The sequence below is a fragment of the Engystomops pustulosus genome, chromosome 1 (assembly GCF_040894005.1).
Source record: "Engystomops pustulosus chromosome 1, aEngPut4.maternal, whole genome shotgun sequence".
In the NCBI taxonomy this organism is placed as follows: domain Eukaryota; kingdom Metazoa; phylum Chordata; class Amphibia; order Anura; family Leptodactylidae; genus Engystomops; species Engystomops pustulosus.
Genome location: NC_092411.1, coordinates 239,836,923 through 239,858,439, shown reverse-complemented (window position 1 = coordinate 239,858,439; position 21,517 = coordinate 239,836,923). Strand labels below are relative to the sequence as shown.

At 41.8% G+C, this 21,517-nt stretch overlaps 1 protein-coding gene across 4 annotated transcripts in view; it reads right to left on the bottom strand.

The window, feature by feature from the left end:
* The window catches only part of MICU3 (mitochondrial calcium uptake family member 3), a 92,961-nt gene extending 84,578 nt beyond the window's left edge, over window positions 1-8,383 (bottom strand). For all 4 annotated transcript variants that reach the window (XM_072122167.1, XM_072122183.1, XM_072122175.1 and 1 more), the window contains exon 1: window positions 8,044-8,383. In XM_072122167.1, the coding sequence (XP_071978268.1) occupies window positions 8,044-8,346 (303 nt within the window). In that variant the 5' untranslated portion in view covers window positions 8,347-8,383. The remainder of the gene's footprint in view (window positions 1-8,043) is intronic.
* Window positions 8,384-21,517: the final 13,134 nt, after the last annotated feature.

Sequence of the window (21,517 nt, the reverse complement as noted above, 5' to 3'; positions counted from 1 at the left end):
AGTTACTCATAGATCCAGGCGCAGTGACTGTGGTAGTCTTCTTATATTTGTTATCCATGGCCTCCTTTCTTCTAAAATCAACTTTTAAAATTATACTAATGAGCCACAAGGGGGCCACTACCAGAGCCTCTCCATGCTACAGCTTCATAGGCTGTTCCACTGTCCTCTTCCTCTGCTCTGTCAGCACTCCCTCTCCCCATTAAACGGTAACGGTCTACCAGTTTAGATACCAGTCTAATTTTCCTCCAGTCTCCACCGACTCTAGACTCAATTGACAGACAGCAATATGGTCCTATATTCCTGCTTTTAACCCAATCCAATGTGGACACGGCGTCCTAAACGTGGCAACCCACCAGTCCTCCAATTAAATTGTTGTGACCCTACAAAAGTGGGCATAACTAAACCTTTATATTCCTAACAGAGTTACACTATCAGAGTTCTTTTTACTTTCAAATAATCAATGTCAATTATTTTGGGATCCAGTCGGTTCCAGCCCAAGACCACCCAATTGACAACAAAGATTATAATTAGCATAGTTTAAGTACCCAATATGTTAATTACGCTCTATGTCAGATGGGTGGTCCTAGACTGGAGCAGACAGCCTGGCTCCACCCATCTGAAAAGCAACCGAGTGCTACCTATTAAAAATACAAATAGTTGGAGTTGATGGAAATGGTGAAAGGTCCTTCTTAGCCTACCTGCATTCTCTGGCCACAGACAACAGAGCCATGGACTGTGTGTTACCGGTGTGTGTGGTTAAACACCAATGAAGGTAGAAAAGACTGCCCAAGCCCAAAAAGTTACAGGGATAGGACCTGCTCCGAGTTCTGCAGCTCATACAGGTGGCCATGGAAACCACAGTCATGTGTGAGCCCATGGAAATACATGGGGACATCTTTTTTAAACAATAGATAAGTACATGGTCCAAAACAATGTTTGTGTTCTTGAGGTCTTAAGCAACAGGACTTCTGAACCACCTCTACCCACATGGATGGGATCCAAAAAATATAACAAAGAATTTTCTTTTTTTTTTCCGTCAAAGAAAACAGTAAATCCCGCTTCTCCTTAATCTTAATGCTCTTGTGAATTGTGACACTTCTGGTGGCTGTCCGCGTTGTAGCACACAGTTGTGATCACACATGTTTGTCAGTCTCCCGTTCTGCCTCCCTGGGAAACAAAAAGCCATAGCAACAATTTGCACCACAGATTGCTACAAAAGAGTTCATGTGGTTTTACAAACTGCTGGGGGCTATCAGCACACTGACAATCGGTAGCAGGGGTTTCTCACCTCGTGAGAGGTTAGGAGTTCCCAGCTGTCTGCCTTTCCTCGAGGTCAATATACAACCTGAAGACAATGAGCAGGGTCGGCCAGGGTCTTCCCTTTTCAGAACGTCACTTACAGTAGAAAAGCAGCATTTTCACAAAGAAAATTGGTGTTAATTTTTGCCGCAGTTGAAAGCATCTTCATTGCGGGATAATTCAATTATCCTCTCCTCGAATATTCACTACCTGAGATTAAGCATCTACATTGAGAATCGATGGCTCAAAGGTCAACCAGAAGCCATCCCACAAAGACTGAACATGCTTCTAATTTTTATGGCTTCTTACACATTTTTAAAGGTTCAGAACTCTTTAATCCCCCCCCCCACACACCCAAAATGCCAATTGTATAATGAGGAAAATATACCAAGACTGGCGTTTGTTCTCCTCCACCGGATGGATATACTAAAGGGGCTCTGGCTGTCTGGCTATGAGCTCCGCCGGCAGGAGGAGACTGCAGAGATTTCAGCTATAGACTATAATAGATAAGGCATCTGGGTCATAAACGCCCGCACCAGCCCCACTCTCCAGAGTAGCGTGCGGGGTGGAAATGGAGCTATACCCAGCTATAGTATAATTCCCCCAATGTCTATAAAAGAGCCTTGTAACCAAAAAACAGAAATCATCCAACACCTAGTGTCCATCCTATAATCTCCACCTTACATTGAGGTCTTAATGCATGTACAACAGGGACAAGCTCCTCAACACTAAACACTAAATTGCATTTCTAAACACTCTGGGGCTCATTTACTAAAGGGTTTGAACGCCATACTTTCGCGATTATTTCCGTTTTGCGCCGAATTGCCCTGGGTTTTTTGGTGCACACGATCGGATTGTGTCGTATCGGCGCCGGCTTGCATGCGACAGAAATCGGGGGGCAAGGCCATCGGACAACCTGGTGGATTCGGACAAACTGCGGAATTTAAAAAAGGAATTGTGTTGCAAGATCAAGCACTCACACGCAACGGGAAGAACTCCGGTGGACCTGGGCGAGAAGCGACACATGCAGGAACTCGGGCACACATTCTTAGTAAATCGCGCCGGACCCGAATCCTCGTCGGACAACACACCACAGGATCGCGACGGGACTGGGTAAGTAAATCTGCCCCAATGTGTGAACACAACCTCATTGTCAATTTTGGTCAATAATTGTGTTTGGCCAATTATTCTTAACTTTAAAAATGTCCCCATCTTCATGTTCCGGTGAAAGAGGACCTCTTTGTGGATCGCATGGAGGGAAGGTCTATGACCATGAATGGCCACCACCAGTACAAACAATACAGAATAAAATGGCACTACATTACTTTATTCCACATTCTATCACCTAAGTAGTTAATGTGACATTATCCCCACACAGATTAATGTAGCTGAGATCACCACAACAAGAGGTGAGACATGAGCCATACAGAAGGTCCGCATTACCATACTGTCCATACAGTAGGTGTCTGATCTGACAGTATGTGACAATATGCACATGAGGTCCTATCACAGTAACAAAAGACAAGCACAAAAGCTTTGTCCTGGAGCCAGACTACACTGATGTGTATTAACCCTCTAATAGGCAAGTAGCTTGCGGGTACAAGAGTGTTGATTAGATTTGCATTTGTAATGAGTAGCTACTGACAACACTTGTAGATTAACACCACATGTATGCTGTGTACATACAGATCTTCCATTCATGGTCAATTGCTGCAAATCTGATGTTTGTTGTAGATTACACTTCCTTGGGGAATTTTGGAAAGTGAGGGCTCGATTTACACCTGTATGGCGCAGCAGGTGGATGATGTAGAGTTCAAAGGGAAAACCTTCCTCCAAGTCTGGTCTGCTGTAGAACTTCTGCAGTTTATAACCATTTACTTCTAAATATACTTGTACTCTTCAGCCTCCCATCCTGGAAATATAAGAATTATTTATAGTCTGCTACTTGATCTTACCGGGGATTCTACTTGGGTTCCCTTTCAGGTGCAACATTTCATACCAACTATCTTATTACAAAGACTTGTGTAATACAGACGGCTGACCTCTGCCGATGGTAAATCTGAACATGAACTAATAAATATTAAGGCCTGTTTGTCAGGCACAAGGACTACCCCCGGTGTTGTACATCAGCACTTGGCTGCCATCACTGAATCCCTCTAAACCTGCCAGACCCTGATACACAAGTCGTCTGTAGTCACAGGGGCAGTAAACAGGAGTAGGGCCGGGTCACATATCACAGGGTCAGCACAGACAGCGGTGGCAATGAATCCTGTGCTACGGAGGGGTTTATAGGATGAGAAGGTGACGCGGCCTGACATGCGATTCCTTCGTTCTGATGAATGTGACTGACTGAACGTTGTGTCACACAGAAATTTTTATTGAGACATAAAAGATTCCTCCATCATACATTATGGCAATAATAGGCACACAGGGATCACTGTGCTGTCCCAGATATTATAGAGTCTGCAGCAGAAAAATGGCATCATGCATGTTAGAAAATCTACAACACCGGTAAAAAAAAATAATAAAAAAATAAAATAAAAAAAAGTTCTCTTAAAAGTGTGATGCACACCATGCAGTTTTAGACATCATGCACACGACCGGATGTACAATACAGGCCGCAAACAGGGGAAATTGATTTCTTGCCGCGTTGCGGCCGACGGGAGATCAACGGGTGAGTGCTGCTCACCTTGTTCATGTCCATAGTAAGTGAGGAGCAATTCGGGGCAGAAAGGACCTACTCTATAATTTGCAATGTGGTAGGTCACCTTACACGCCTCACTGCACCATGACCCCAAATGATAGATCTCAATGCAGGTCATGAATTAGTTTTAGCTCACAACCCCCAAGAATTTTGTGTGCGTGAGGCCTCACACCTATAGATCCTCACTCTATATACCAGTAATCAACACCTGCTTTTGCCATAAAATTTACACTATTGAGTATTAACAACACATCCATGGTCCGTGTTGTCCACGGCATGTGTTGTCCACGGCATGTGAGGTCCATGCCCAGTAGGAACAGAATCTGCTGCAAAATCTGTAGCTCAGAAAATCGCTTAAAATATGAGACAATGGAAATGACAAATGGAAAGAAGTTGTCCGCCTGCATCATGACTTTTGGTCAATTGCTCAGAGTTCAACCTTTGCATTGCAAAGTTGGTGTAAGGGTTAAGACACACAGATGTACTTGGTCGTGAAGCACGGACCATAAGGTGGCCACATTTCACAAACAGAACACTACACCTTGGGACAACAACAAAACACTAAAAACATGATTACAATCGGTGAGCTAATCCTGCGGGAATGAAGGACTCCTAGTATTATACATAACTATGATGCGTGGAGTCCCATACCCAATGCGGTGTTCAGTCCGTGATACCTGGTCACCATGATTTTATGCTACAGATTATTTTTCACATTTGGATAACTATAGTGGGTATGGACCCCTTTAAATGTTTCACTCTTTGTTTCATTGCAGCCAATTTTTGCCCATCAATGTACACTCTGCACCCCATCTTTACAGAAAAAAACTCAAATGTAGATTGCTCATTTATTAAACAAGTAAAACTGAAATAACACATGGTCATAAGTATTTAGACCATTTGCTGTGACACTCATATTTAACTCCCACGCTGTCCATTTCCTTCTGATCCTCCTTGACATGGTTCTACTCCCCCATTGGAGTCCAGATGTGTTTCATTAAACTGACAGGACTGATGGACCTGTTTATATAAGACCTCACTGCTCACAATGCATATCAGAGTATATGAGAATCATGAGGTCTAAAGAACTGCCTAAGTGGCTTATAGAAATAATTGAGGCAAGGCAGAGACCTGTGCAAGGTTACAAAAGAACTGAAGGTTCCTTAGAGCACAGTAGCCTCCATAATCCTTAAATGGAGTTAGATTGGGATGACCACAACTCTTGGTCCACTTGGCCATCCAGCCAAACTAAGCAATCATAGACGAAAAGCCTTGATGAGAAAGATACAAAGGAAGGACCTGTAAATCCAGGTGTGAAAAACTTGTTACATTATTCCCAATAAGACTCATGGCTGTACTAGCACAAAAGGTGTTTCTACTCAATACTGAGTAGTTGGGTTGAATACTTACGAACATGTGATATTTCAGTTTTTCTTGTTTGGGGAGTATTAATGTCCAGTAATGAGCAAAAAAATAACTTTTTGATCTTACCAGACTGGCTGCAATGAAACAAAGAGTTATCTTAGGGTTCTAAATACTTTCCCGCTGTATGTGTCTAATGGTGATGGTAGCGGGTTAGACATAAGAGATAGACCTGCTTCCCTGACCTTACCTGATCCCACCAGGAGACACTGGAAGGACTTTTCTTACGTGGGTGCCGCTACAGTACAGTAGAAAAGTTACAATTACAGATGAAGGAAGCACTTATAACGCCAAAATTACACAATGTTCTACTGTTTAGAATCAGGAAGATCAGGAAGTTGTGCTATCCCCGAGAACATTATGTTCTAACTACAATGTCTCACCACACTCCATAAGTCATTTTAGTGGTTTATTAAATTCTACTGACAGGCTCCCTTTAAGGGGTTTTCCTATGAAAATAGCTTATTATTCCCTGTGAATAATTTCTTATTCACAGCTTAAACAGTGTTTGTTTGTATCCTTGCTGTTAGTAAGGATACTATACGAGGCCCCATGCAAACCAGGGCACAATTTGCAGGCCCCTATAGAGGTTTATGGCAGCCGATCATGGTCGCCATTGCTTGGCTTCCTATGGAGAGGGGAGGGTGAGGAGAGCTCACCCTTCCTCCCTCCTGTACCCGTCCATATGCTATGCCAACGTACGGCCCAGGCGAGCATACAGCTGTATGCAAGGGGCCTAAAGCTGGAAAGGCTCCACTAAGCTCCACTACTTAGGCCATGTGGGAGGGGAATAAAATCTGTACCTTCCAGCCTGTCTGACCTCCCCTGTGCACGCAGGCCCCCGGTCAGTGGTGGAGCCGTACGTGTTGGGCGAGAGATGACAGTGATCCAAGTGATCTCGGGAACAATATGGCCATACACATGGACAGGTACATTGTTAGTAAGTTTGTCCCTGCCTGAGCTTTTTTTGACACTTTTCCAAACCGGATCCACTTTTTACTTTGAAGTCACTCCAGATGGTTTGCGAGAATCCAGATGTTGTAGACAGATTTATTAAGGTCACACATTTGAGTGTAAATCCACACCCTCGGTGGAGCAAGAAAAACTAGCTGTACCGAATATGCTACTTTTTTTTGCAATTAACTCCACCCCGGGGCGTTACCACTTGATAGCTTGAAACCAGATCTATTGAGCCGTATCACCATAATAGATGTGATGTGCACAAGACACTCCAAGAAACTGGAGTGAGACGTGTGACGTATCCTATGTCTTGAGTAATATGGTTGTCTGCACGACATTACGTGCCGATAGGAGCGAGGGTCACACCTGCACTAGGGATTTTGGGTTATACACTCTCTGTTTTAGGATCATGTAATGAAAACGAAAATTGGAAGGTGAATAGAAGGTGCGTTCACCCTCCACCCTTCTGCTACACTTCTGTTATTAAAATCAGAAAAAAAATGTAAGTTGCTGCGCCATTGTTCTGCTATTTAATAACAGGGGAAAGGAACCTGCTGAATGCAGGTGTGAACTTAGACTTAGATCTGAATGTATGGGTTATTTTTAAACAAACATATCATGTGGTTTTTAGTGATGCCCCATCCACTCTCATTCACGTCTGTGTAGTCGCAAAGGTCAAATAAACAGGCATGTCTGAATGAGGCCTAATAATGCTGCTGGAACTGTAAGTGTCACCCAGCTTTTCCAGGAGCAGATCCCATTGTCTGGATACAAATGTGTACAGTACTTAGCAGTGAGATGAGGCTGTATGTATAGATACAGGTGCAGCAGGTGGCAGCCCCTGTATGATGTGGCAGTGCCAGGAGGCAGAGTATACGGGAGCTGGCACCTCCCTGTATGTATAGATACAGGTGCAGCAGGTGGCAGTCCCTGTATGGTGTGCCAGGGGGCAGGGTACACAGGGCACCTCTATGTATGTATAGATACAGGTGCAGCCCCTGTAGGATGTGCCAGGGTGCACAGGGCACCTCAATGTATGTATAGCTACAGGTGCAGCCCCTGTATGATATGGCAGTGCCAGGGGGCAGGGTGCACAGGGCACCTCAATGTGTGTATAGCTACAGGTGCAGCCCCTGTATGATATGGCAGTGCCAGGGGGCAGGGTATACAGGCCACCTCTATGTATGTATAGCTACAGGTGCAGCCCCTGTATGATATGGCAGTGCCAGGGGGCAGGGTATACAGGCCACCTCTATGTATGTATAGCTACAGGTGCAGCCCCTGTATGATATGGCAGTGCCAGGGGGCAGGGTATACAGGGCACCTCTATGTATGTATAGCTACAGGTGCAGCCCCTGTATGATATGGCAGTGCCAGGGGGCAGGGTATACAGGGCACCTCTATGTATGTATAGCTACAGGTGCAGCCCCTGTATGATATGGCAGTGCCAGGGGGCAGGGTATACAGGGCACCTCTATGTATGTATAGCTACAGGTGCAGCCCCTGTATGATATGGCAGTGCCAGGGGGCAGGGTATACAGGGCACCTCTATGTATGTATAGCTACAGGTGCAGCCCCTGTATGATATGGCAGTGCCAGGGGGCAGGGTGCACAGGGCACCTCCCTATATGTACCTCGGGTGTCGCTCCTCCTCTTACCTCCTTGGCAGCACTGACAGGCAGCAGGATGCCCGCTCGCCTCATCGCTTGCCTTCCCTCGCCCGACTGAAGGCTCATGTCGCGATAGAGACGCTGTCCCCAGTTCTGAACGCGACCGTCACGATAGATGGCATAACACGCCAATGCCAGACCTGCCCCGGCTGCCCCCGACACCAGCAGCAGCATGGAGGACCTGGGGGAAGAGCCCGGGCCCTGCACGGAGAGGAGCCGTGTATGAGCCGCCGCCGGGCATAGCTGCTGCCGGGCATGGAGGGCACGGAGGAGCCTGCGGAGAGCAGCCATCTGCGGGAGTGACAGCGGGGGAGGGGGAGAGGAGGAGGAAACATCGCGAGAGGAGCTGTCACTGCGCAGGAGATGCTACACATACATTATACAGCATACATCTAGTATATACTGTGTATATATGTACTCCGATATACAGCATAGCTCTCTGTATACCAATGTACTGTGTGTATACTCCAAATATATATACTCCAATATACATCTATATACTCTGTGTATACATTCTGTATGTATATATATATATATATATATATATATATACACATATATATATATACCTATATAATCCGTATATACTCTATATATACTCCAATATACAGCATACATCTATATACTGTGTATATACTCTCCATATATATTCCAGTATATTCCCATATACAGCATACATGTATATACTGTGTATATAATCAATATACAGTACATAGGAAAAGTTTGGACACACCTTCTCGTTCAAAGAGTTTTATGTATTTTCATGACTATAAAAATTTTACATTCACACTGAAGGCATCAAAACTATGAATCAACACATGTGGAATTATACACTTAACAAAAAAGTGTGAAACAACTGAAAACATGTCCTATATTCTACGTTCTTCTAAGTAGCCTCCTTTGATTACTGCTTTGCACACTCTTGGCATTGTCTTGATAAGCTCCAAGAGGTAGTCCCCTGAAATAGTCTTCCAACAGTCCTGGAGGAGTTCCCAGAGATGCTTAGCACTTGTTGGCCCTTTTGCCTTCACTCTGCAGTACAGCTCACCCCAAACCATCTCGATTGGGTTCAGGTCTGGTGAGCCCAGGTCATCTGGCGTAGCACCCCATCACTCTCCTTCTTGGTCAAACAGCCCTTACACAACCTGGAGGTGTGTTTGGGGTCATTGTCCTGTTGAAAAATAAATGATGGTCCAACTAAACGCAAACCGGATGGAATAGCATGCCGCTGCAAAATGCTGTGGTAACCATGCTGGTTCAGTATACCCTCAACCTTAAATAAATTCCCAACAGTGTCACCAGCAAAGCACCCCCACCCCATCACACCTCCTCCTCCATGCTTCACTGTGTGAACCAGGCATGTAGAGTCCATTCCTCCACCTTTTATGCGTCACACAAAGACACGGTGGTTGGAACCAAAGATCTCAAATTTGGACTCATCAGACCGAAGCACAGATTTCACTGGTCTAATGTCCATTCCTTGTGTTCTTCAGCCCAAACAAGTCTTTTGTGCTTGTTGCCTGTCCTTAGCAGTAGTTTCCTAGCAGCTATTTTACCACGAAGGCTGCTGCACACAGTCTCCTCTTACCAGTTGTTGTAGAGATGTGTCTGCTGCTAGAACTCTGTGTGGCATTCACCTGGTCTCTAATCTGAGCTGCTGTTATCCTGCGATTTCTGAGGCTGGTGACTCGGATGAACTTATCCTCCGCAGCAGAGGTGACTCTTGGTCTTTTTTCCTGGGGTGGTCCTCATGTGAGCCAGTTTCTTGATGGTTTTTGCAACTGCACTTGGGGACGCTTTTAAAGTTTCCCCAATTTTTTGGACTGACTTTCATTTCTTAAAGTAATGATGGACACTCGTTTTTCTTTACTTAGAATTTGTATTATGGCTAGAAAAATGAAGCTAACAGTGTATTCGGTAGGACTATTAGCTGTGTATCCACCGGAGCTCTGCACAACACAACTGATGGTCCCAACCCCATTTATAAGACAAGATATCCCACTTATTAAACCTGACAGGGCACACCTGTGATGTGATAACCTTTTCTGGTAGCTACCTCTTGAAGCTCATCAAGAGAATGCCAAGAGCGTGCAAAGCAGTAATCAAAGCAAAAGAAGGCCACTTTTAAGACCCTAGAATATAAGTCATATTTTCCGTTGTTTCACATTTTTTTGTTAAGTATATAATTCCACATGTGTTTATTCAGTTTTGATGCCTTCAGTGTGAATATAAAATTTTTATAGTCATTAAAATACAGAAAACTCTTTGAACGAGAAGGTGTGTCCAAACCTTTGGTCTGTACTGTATATACTCCACTATACAGCATACTTCTATATACTGAGTGTATACTCTATGTATGCTCCAATATAGAGCATATATCTATATACTGTCTGTATAATCTATATATATATATAGAGTCTATATACAAGGATACACCCAACCTGTTTCGCCAAAAATAAGACAGTGTCATATTAATTTCTGATCACCACCTTCTGGAACCTCATCATAACTCTCCAAAATCTGAATTTCATTCTGAATTTCTTGAGGCTCCATTGATTTTAGAATCATTGTCCCAAATCTCTCACATTTTGCACTTTCCTACAATCTGGTCCGGGTAGTGCATTTTAAACGCAGCGGTCAGAGATTTTATCGTATGACTTCATCACCCATGTCACAACCTAAACGATCTACCAATACTACTGTATGGTATGGGGGAGCGGGGGCAGCAGTAGCAATTAGCAGTAGTTATCCCTAGGTCTTATTGTCAGGGGAGGCCTTGTATGTCTAAGTGTGAAAACAATTGCATGAGGTCTTATTTTTTTGCTGCTGGTATACTCTATGGGGCACATGTATCATAGTTTTGTTTCTCTGTGGTGAGTTTTTAAGACATTTGGGGGCTCTTTTTTACACTTTATATATGATCACATGTTCTGGTTTTCCTATCCTGACAGGCGCAAATTTTCTTTTTGAGACTTTTTATTGAAAATGTCTAAAATCCACATGGACACAAGCCACGTGAGGGGGTTATATACAGGAGAAGACACAAGCCATGTGAGGGGTTATATACAGGAGTGGACACAAGCCATGTGAGGGGGTTATATACAGGAGTGGACACAAGCCACGTGAGGGGTTATATACAGGAGTGGACACAAGCCATGTGAGGGGGTTATTTACAGGAGAGGACACAAGCCATGTGAGGGGGTTATATACAGGAGAGGACACAAGCCATGTGAGGGGGTTATATACAGGAGAGGACACAAGCCATGTGAGGGGGTTATATACAGGAGAGGATACAAGCCACGTGAGGGGGTTATATACAGGAGTGGACACAAGCCATGTGAGGGGTTATATACAGGAGAGGACACAAGCCATGTGAGGGGTTATATACAGGAGAGGACACAAGCCATGTGAGGGGGTTATATACAGGAGAGGACACAAGCCACGTGAGGGGGTTATATACAGGAGAGGACACAAGCCATGTGAGGGGGTTATATACAGGAGAAGACACAAGCCACGTGAGGGAGTTATATACAGGAGTGGACACAAGCCACGTGAGGGGGTTATATACAGGAGTGGACACTACTGTTAATTTGGGATTTGAGGCTGTGTCCTGCATTTTAAAGCCCTCTAGTCACACCCCAGGGAGATGATGACAAATGAGGCTGCGGTCACACGTTGCGTTTTGAAATCTATAACAGCAGCTGAGGAGAGGTGATTTGCCTTATTACATTACTGTTAACATTTGCATTTACATAACACATGCGTTAATGTTGCGTTTATATTGCATTTTGTAAACACAAATGTTAACAGTAATGTAATAAGGCAAATCACCTATCCTCAGATGTTGTAATAGGTTTCAAAATGCAATTAAAACACAACATGTGACCTCACCCTTAGAAGTAACCAATACATTTTAAAAAATGTAAATGCAAAAATTTCTGAATTTGAAAAAAAAAACAGGCTACTGTGCAAAATTTTTAACATTTAAAGCATGTGAAATAATTCCAATTTACATGTTAAAATAGGGTCCATGAAAAAAATCCTTCCTTTGCACCTGCCCTGGACCAGGTGCAGATTTGCGCCTAAAAAGTCGCAAAAATAAGCAAAAAAAGTGATTTATAAGTGAAAAGTCGCACAGAACATCTGGGAAACAATGATACATAAGACACACTGCACAAGGTGCGGACCAAGGCGTACTTAAAAAAAACGACAAGTGAAAAGTCGCAAAAAAGTGGCAAATACAACAAAAGTCGCAAAAATTAGACAATTTGACTAGCAGAAATAATGATACATGTCACCCTATATATACTCCCATACATAACTACTGTGTAAACTATATATACTGTATACTCCAATACAGGATATACATACATACTGGGCACATTTATTAATAGTGAGAAAAACTAATTACCGTATTTTCCGGACTATAAGGCGCACTTAAAAGCCTTGGATTTCCTTGGAAATCCAAAGTGCGCCTTATAGTCCGGTGCGCCCTATATGAGGGCAGCGGACCCTACTTACATAGGTCCCCGCTACCGGAGACAGCAGATCTCCAGCGGGAACTGCAGACCACGCGGCACGAACAACTTCTGCCGCGTGGTCTGCAGTTCCCGCTGGAGATCTGCTGTCTCCAGTAGCGGGGACCTATGTAAGTATTCCATTCTCCACCTCCCCCTCACCTTCCCCGCGTTCCGCGTCTCTTCTCGGCGTCGCGTCCCGACGGGTCTCCGCTCCGCCCCGGGACCTCCGCCACACCCCCGACCGTGCGCCTTATAGTCCGATGCGCCTTATATATGGAATTATTACATATATAAGGCGCATCGGACTGTTGCGCCTTTTATTCCGGTGCGCCTAATGGCCCGGAAAATACGGTATTTGCAAAGTGTGCCAGATTATTACGGACCGTTGCACCAACCGCACTTAAACTGTGTGCACCAGTTTTTTTTGGTGCACTGTGCACAGGGCCTAACTTGCTATGATGGTACAACCCCTTTAACACTTTCATTGGCAGGCATTTCTGGAAATTTTGACACATTATTGGCCAGAGCAATTTATGTAATTTTGATGTATACAAATAAAACCGAAATTACAGCATAAAGAATTGTAATAAACCCCAACAAACTACATTTTTAAAATTGAATTAAAGAATTTATAGACATAGGTACCTTCATGCAATTTTGATTCAAAATGTAAAGTTTTATTAAAAAAATGCAAATAATTCACTTTGATGGCAAAACATTTGCCCCAAACATAAAATAATCAGCTTCATATATCCTAAATGTAATAGATGAAGATGTGTAGAGTTCACAGATAACCTCATAGTCATATGTTCACATGAATAAATCATCAAAAAATCACTAAAACTGACATATCCAAAAATCAGCCTTTAAGATGCAAATTTTAAGACAGTCACAACATGCAAATATAGCAATAAAACAGATTAAAAACTAAAGGCACCCCTATATTTTTCAGTATAAGTCCCATCGCTTGTTACATAAATGTCTGACATAACTTTCTCTACCAGTATAGATCCTGATCACCTCTACTCCAGCCATTAATGTGTATTTTAACTTTTATAATTGGAGAAATGATATAAAATAATAAAAAAATATAAAATAATGGATACTTCAATTTCTTTAAAGAAATTTTCTAAATTTTACCTAAAAAACCTGTCTGACTGCAAGGAGGGAGTCAATGTAAAAGAATAAAATATACTTTACTTACTGGTCCTCCAAGATAGAACTGATCTCTGGTCCACCTCATCGTGGGCTGTTTACATGGCAACAGGAAGGTGTCCATATACACACATCATTGCTACGACCAATCAGTGGCCTGAGCAGTATATGTAGAAGTGCTGATGTATGTATACAGATGCCTCCCTGCTATAGTCATATAAAAAAAACTGGGGGGAGGACATCACTGGAAGTGGTCGAGGTGAGAACCAGTAAGAATAAATTTTATCTATTACTGTAGTTGTTATTACCCTGAAAACCCCTTTAAGCAGCATTGAACAACAGCCAATTAAAGATATTCATTGGGGGGCATTTATTATTGGTGTTGCAGGGTCTATTATCTTGGCACCTGAATTGTGCGGTTAGTTCAACTTGGATGTTAGATTGTGGCAAATGTGCTTAAAGGACATCTACCACCAGAATCAAGGATTTTTAAAAGTATGCAAATGAGCCAGAAGGGCTCCAGCCCCTCAGGTTTATTTGCATAATTTTAAAGCCTTTTTTCTTGAAATCAGGAGCTTAAAGAAGAGCCAACTCTAACAGATGAAGAGATGAGACACACCTACATTTAATTGTGTTTGGTATACAATCCTTCATCCTGGTGGTGGCCCACAACCGCAAAGGGTCTGAATTGACTCCACATTCATGAAGGTGAAATACAACTTGGTATATAATTGTGTGCTAAAAATTGCATCAAACAAATTGTCAGGAACTTATAAGCACAGGAAAAGTTTTGGGATTCCAAAGATACACTCCGCAAGTGAGCAGCAATATTGTGCTGCCGACACATCATAAATATGGTGCACAAGGTGAAAAAAAAATCTGACTGAAGAAAAATATCAGAATGCCAATAATAAATGCCCCATTATATTCCCATGTCATAAATGCATATTGTTAGGACATTGCATAATCAAACCATTCCTGAAAATGAAGGGCTCAGAATACCCATTTATTGCACATCCAACCAGTGAGAGGGAACACTGGACTCCAATATTACTCCTATGTTCAGCAGATTGTGCACTTCTAGGCAATGTAAGGTTAGTGTATGTAATGTTCTCTGTAGGAGCAAATGCTGCAATGCAATTCACTACTGTGCTTGGCTTAGCAGGGGGTCCCACTTTCCCAGTCACAACATTGTCATGAGCAGGACAATGGGCCCTCTGCTAAGTACTGCTTGATATTAAAAATAAAATTCGGAAGCATCTCACTTCTTTCCTCAGTGGTAGCTTCTGTTTACTGCGACCCAGCCTCTTTTATATCAAAAGCTGGTGTCCAAGATCTGGACTGGATCATTTCCTTATGGGAATACCAATAGCAATGCATAATAGCCTTCGTATAAACAATGGGAGGTTTTGTTGGAATAATATCTGACAAGATTTCGTCATCTTTCAAACTCTTGTCAGATATTAAACCTCCCACTGTTTATATGAAGGCTCCAAATCTCTAAAGATCACCCCCAACATCCAAGACATATAAAAATAGAAAGATTGGTGAAGCTTCATTAAGCCTCAAAGGTTTTTTTTATAGATGTGGATATAGTATAGGTTGTTTTATAACCAGTTCCTCTCGTAAGACTGCGGTTTTTACATCTATTGTAAATAATTATCAATTTACTATTAGAGAAACACTTAAGTGTGAAAGCAAAGGTGTAATCTATATTATATAATGCCCATGTCGTAACCAATATATAGGTCACATCATTAGACCACTCAAAACACGCATTAGTGAACATATTCGCAACATAATCTAAGTTACAAGCCATAATCTATCAAATCACTTTAAAATAGCTCATAATCAAGATTCTAGCAAATTATTTTTTTGCGGCAATACATTCTGTTACGCAAAACCAAAAGGGGGCAGGTATATAGCTTAGATGTCTAGAGCGGAATCTAGAGAACATCCAATTTATAGATGACCCCTAGTTACATACAGACCTCTGGATGTTGGTAATTTACTGTACTTTAGTCCCAGGCTACAATGATCAGCTGTAACAGTTATCAAAGGCTTTTTTGTTAATTCCAGTTCTTATGACAAACCAACATTTTTAAAATCCATTTGTCACAGAAACTAAAGAAATTTTGGCTGGAGTTACAATTATAAAATATACAGTTCCGACTTAAATACAAATTCAATTAAAGAACAAAAGTTATGAACCTATATCCTTGTACTTAACCCGGGGACCACCAGTAATGTTATCCTCATCTGGTGATGTGTCTCATTTTCACCATATTAGGATTATATAACTAATAAAATAAAAAATAATAAAATGATTTATTATAATTTTTTATACATTTGTTATAAGTATTGTATCTAACTATATTGAGCTTATTGAGCTCCATAATTGGTAATAATCCTGTACTTCACTGGTACCAACTTTGTACAACAATGTACAACCAAATAAAAGTTGTACATAACCTGTATACATTTGTATAGATCCTTTACAGTTTTATCTCCATAGGCTCGTAGTTTTATAATTGCATACATCATTATATTATTCATTTTATAATTTTATATTTTTCTGTAATGGAAAGGAGAAAAAGTGAGAAAGAAAAATGCAGTATTGTATGCAGTGTTATTGGTATTCCCATTATCAAATGTTCCAGTCCAGTCAATTCTGGATTCCTACAAAAAAATCCTTTTGTATGCATTGCTATTGGTATTCCCATTAGGAAATGATCCAGTCCAGATCTTGAACCCCATAAAAGAGGTGCGGTTAACAGAAGCTATCACTGAGGAAGGAAGGAGATACTTCTGAAACGCGTCTGATTGTGTTTTAGGAATTACTATCTATACTGAAAACATATTTGCATCAAGACCGGAGGTCCCAATTTGCTGTTACAAAGGAAGCTCAATCCTCTCTAGTTTTGACTTCCAAAATTATACAAATTCTAGCTGCCATCTTTGCAGCTAGCTTACGGCCGCCTCTCACGGACATGTGCATGAAGCCTTATACAGTAAACATGGTTCCAATCATTTAAGTAGCTTATTGTCCCCAACGTTGTGTATATGGGGTCACCGTAACAAAGAACAATTGTGTCTGACCATAAAATGAGAAGTGAGGAAACTTGCACTGCCTTCTGTCTTGTGGGCAGGTTGCTCTGGTGTCCCATTTATGGTTTTGTCAGGAAGAAGAGTAGACTCAACACGTCTGCTGGAGCCACAACCTGCTCAAAGCTGTAGGGGTAGAAGAACCAAATGGCTGAAGACTGGTGACACACTTCCCAATTTATTTTAGAAACTGTGGCAAGACCAAAGTGGCATAAACCTCTGATCATCCAGTCATGGTATTGTTACCACCATAGCACTGCCCACTAGTTCCCACCTTCATCATTTTTATTTAACACTGATTGTTCAGGGTGAACAATCAGTTGTATAGCAAAGTGTTAACTACACAATTGGATGTTCACACCTGGTTCATACAATACTTAGTGCTCACACCAGGATTCACAGAATGCTGTATGTTCACACTTAGTTTTAATCAACCTTTATATCAAACCATGTTTACACATTGTTGCATTATAATACTTCCCACCTGGAAAGAGTGAAGCCTCACACCATCTATATTCTTATTCAAAATTCTGTGTCAACCACAAGCATTTCTACACCATCCAAAATGCAAAAAAATGAAAAACAGGTATTTTACTAATTTCTACTAAGGAATTTTTTGCTAAACCTTTGGTCAAGAGAAAAGATGTTTTCTTGAATGATTGTTCTCTGCTCAGAACATTTATTGGATTTACTTGTGAATGATTCTTCTGGTCCTGACCTACAGACACCCCTTTCCCGCCAAATGGTGCCTCTGTGCAGAACCATAAGGGAGAATTGCTTTGTCCTAGAACCAATTTAAATAGTTGCATATTCCACAGTACTAATAAAGTAGAGGTCCAGCATCCAGGCAAAAGTTAAGATATAAAAATCCACTTTTATTCAAAAATTCATTAAAAACACATAGAGACGTCCTATAACATGAAAAACGGATGCGTTTCGGACCGTTCGCGGTCCTTAGTCGTAGCCTACAAAAATGTTATGGTGCAATACATTTATACATATGGTTTCTTAAGACACGCGTCAGTTTTTCATGTTATATAGGACGTCTCTATATGTTTTTAATGAATTTTTGAATAAAAGTGGATTTTTATATCTTAACTTTTGCCTGGATGCTGGACCTCTACTTTGTTAGTACTGTGGAATATCTAACTGCTCCCCGCACAGCATGTCCGTGCACCGGCTGCACATTCAAGTCGGCATCGTGTGAACATTGGCTGGTGAGCTGAAAATATTTTTCTTTTTTTCTTTCTTAAATAGTTGCATATGTCTCTTGAAGATGGTCCTGAAAACGGGATGGTAACTGCAGCTTAACCTCTGATTAAATACATAGCACATACATAAATACATAGCAAATACATAGCCTTTGCTTATGTTAAAAGGTCCAAACTTTACTATTGTAGCCCTTTTCTGTTTTTGCGCTTCCGCCTTCCATAATGCATAACTTTTATTATTTCTCCATTTACAGAGCTGTAAATTCTTGTTTCAGAGGACATATTGGGGAGGGGGGATGTCATACTTTCATTGATTGTCAGTCTTTCTAGTGAAAAACTAGCCATGGTAAGATCTGCTTTCACAGAGAACTATGAATAGCCATGGGGATATCCAGTAGACTGAGCTATGGCCTCTGTGATCAGTCCTTTGGGGCAACATTATAACTTAGTTCACCTAAACATGTTCTGTGTAAACCACATTAATGGAATCCTTCAGCATATTAATGGGGTAACTTTTTTAACATTCGGTATTTTTTTTTCGTAGTATGCATTTAGTTCAAGCCTCATAAACATGTCAGCAGTTCAATCTGATGGTGCTGCACCTGCAAAGGGCAGGCATAAATACCATTCAGTGCTGTTACTGCCAAACAGAAGCTTTCAGGACCTCACAAGTTTTATCTTTTTATGTGTCTTTAAAAGAATATAATAGAAACCTGATGTGTTCTCAGTAATGTGCTTTAAGTATACTCAGCTATCATGGTGGCTAAAGGTGGGTTAAAGGCTTTGTATATACAATAGTATAGTAATGAACTACATATAATTGCAAATAGATATTCAAGAATTGCCATTTTTTCACACTACTAATAGCCCTAGCCGCTCACTTGTCTATGGAGAGGGGAGGGGTGAGCAGCGCTCACTCCTTCTCTTTCCTCTGCACGGCTGTATGCTCACCCGGGAAATCATACAATCGTCTGAAAGTACCCTAAAGTGGAACTCAAGTGGTGAGAACAGGTTCATTGACTAATATATGATGACATTTATTATTATAGGAATGTGGCGAATAACCGATGGGGCAATTGTATAATATGTCTTGCTGTGTGCTATTTTTTTGGCTTTTACTGGTAAGATGTACCATAGTGTTTTTTCCTTAATACATCCAACATTTGAGGCACAAAAAGTCTTTATTCCTGGTAAGGGGCAGTTGTAGATTTGCACCAAAATTTGTGATGCTTTAAAGTTGTAGCTTTTAGATCTGGATTCAGGTGATAGCACTGATACACTGATAAAACTCCATATCCACCATGAAAAGTCTTAAAATAAAAAAATTTGATACATGTGCCCCATTGACTATGTACGGAACATAATGGGGGAAAATTATAATTCTGGAGTAATTTGCACCAGAAATGCTTTAGGGCACATTTATTCAGGCTTTTAGACCATTTTCAGTCAGCTTTCCTACGTATACCAACAAATGGCTTACCTAGAGTATGACACCACAGTTCTAATCTACTTCAGATAAATCATGCAGCATGATTTATCTGACAGTGGATTCTGACTATACATTTCCCTCAATCTCTGATCTCACAAACAGTGGTGTTAACTGGGTTTAAATTATTTTCAAGTAAAGAAGAGATGTATAAAATATGTATCTTCAGCTCACCTATTCGTCAGAGTATTCGTTATTGAATGTGTGGCATCCAAAAGACCACTGTGAACGGTGCCTGGGTCACGAGAGAGAGAAATCCAGTGTTGCTTCAGGTGCAATTCATGGAGAAAGCATTGATGGATCCAGCACTCGTTACAGGTAGATTAAAACTTCATGTTCTTTATTTCATTCCATTTGGTACAAAAAACAAAAGACTTTAAATATACAGAGCAAGGATGCTCACTGTTAAAAAATATATAGATATAGCACGGCAGACAGGGAGACATGGAAGGAGTTCGGGATCCGCATGGTGAGAGGCAGACAAAGTTTATATGCCACAGGATTGATGCGCCTTAGTACCTTGAATGGGCCCAGAAAACGAGGACCGAGTTTGTAGCCGGTTATCTTCAGACGGACATATCTGGAGGACAAACTTTGTCCAGTCTTCTTTATCTCCAGACAAGAAGACTGGAGGAGGCCTACGTTTCCTGTCAGCTTGCCTTTTGGTGCGGACAGATCCCCAAAGTAGAGAATGGCAAGTTTGCTCCCAGATGGATGGACTAAGATCTTGTACCAGTTCTTCTACAGCAGGAACATCAGAAAGAACGGCAAGAGGAAGAGGTGGGCATGGAAGTCGTCGGTAGACAATGAAGCAGCACTCCAGGATTCAGAGTCTAGAGAACTATAAGAAAATTACGCCCAAGGTAAGAGGGAGGACCAATTGTCCTGTTGGGCAGAGACAAAGTGCCGTAGATAGCAGCCCAGAGTCTGGTTGACTCTCTCCACCTGCCCATTAGACTGAGGATGATATGCAGAGGAGAAGTCCAGTTTGACCTGCAGTTGATTGCAGAGGGAACTTGCAGTGGAGGAAGCTGCCGCAGATCCACAGGAGGTGCAACAACCAGTCGTTCTGGAGGAACAATATGACGAGGAGCCGGTTCTTCTCCAATGACATCAGAGGCATGAGAGAGGGCATCAGCCTTAACATTCTTCTCTGCTAGACGGAAGTCTATCATAAAATTGAAACGACAGAAGAAGCGGGACTAACGAGCCTGTCAAGGGTTGAGATGCAGGGCGGTCTGGAGGTATAGGAGATTCTTGTGATCCGTGTAGATACAGACCAGATGTAGAGCTCCCTCCAGCAGATAACGCCACTCTTCCAAGGCAAGCTAACACCCTCCTCCTCTCCCTGCCGCAGAAATCTGGCCGCCATGCTACGGTACGGCAGGCAACGGCGTTGTGAATGTAGCCTTACACAGATTTTATGGCCCAATATGGTTTGGAATACAATACAATACAAGATTGGTACACAATTAATAACAGAAACCTACTTCAAATCAGTCGACGTCAACAGCTTTTTAGAATTCTCCAGTTCCCACTACAAAAAATGGCTGACCTACATCCCATATAGCCAGTAAAAGCGGTTCAGAAAGAATTGTACAAACATGAAGACTTTCAAAAACCAATCAGGAATTCTGAAAGAGCGATTTAAACAAAAAGGCTATCCCTCCCACATTATTAAGGATGTCTACCAAAAAACAAACACCCACACACTGGAGGAGTACCTACATCCATTTTCCAAACTCTTATCTACGAATAATGACTGGAACCTTAATTTTATTACTACATACTCTTCGGACCACAAAATCATTAAATCTGTCCTGGAGAAACATTGGTCCGTTCTACAAAAAGATCCATATTTGGCAAAAACCCTCTCAAAAAATCCCAAACTTACGTACAGGTGGGCCCCGACTCTGGAGACACTCTTAGCACCAACTAGGATGCGTTCCATCAAAAAGGACATTACACCTTGCTCACAATGAACG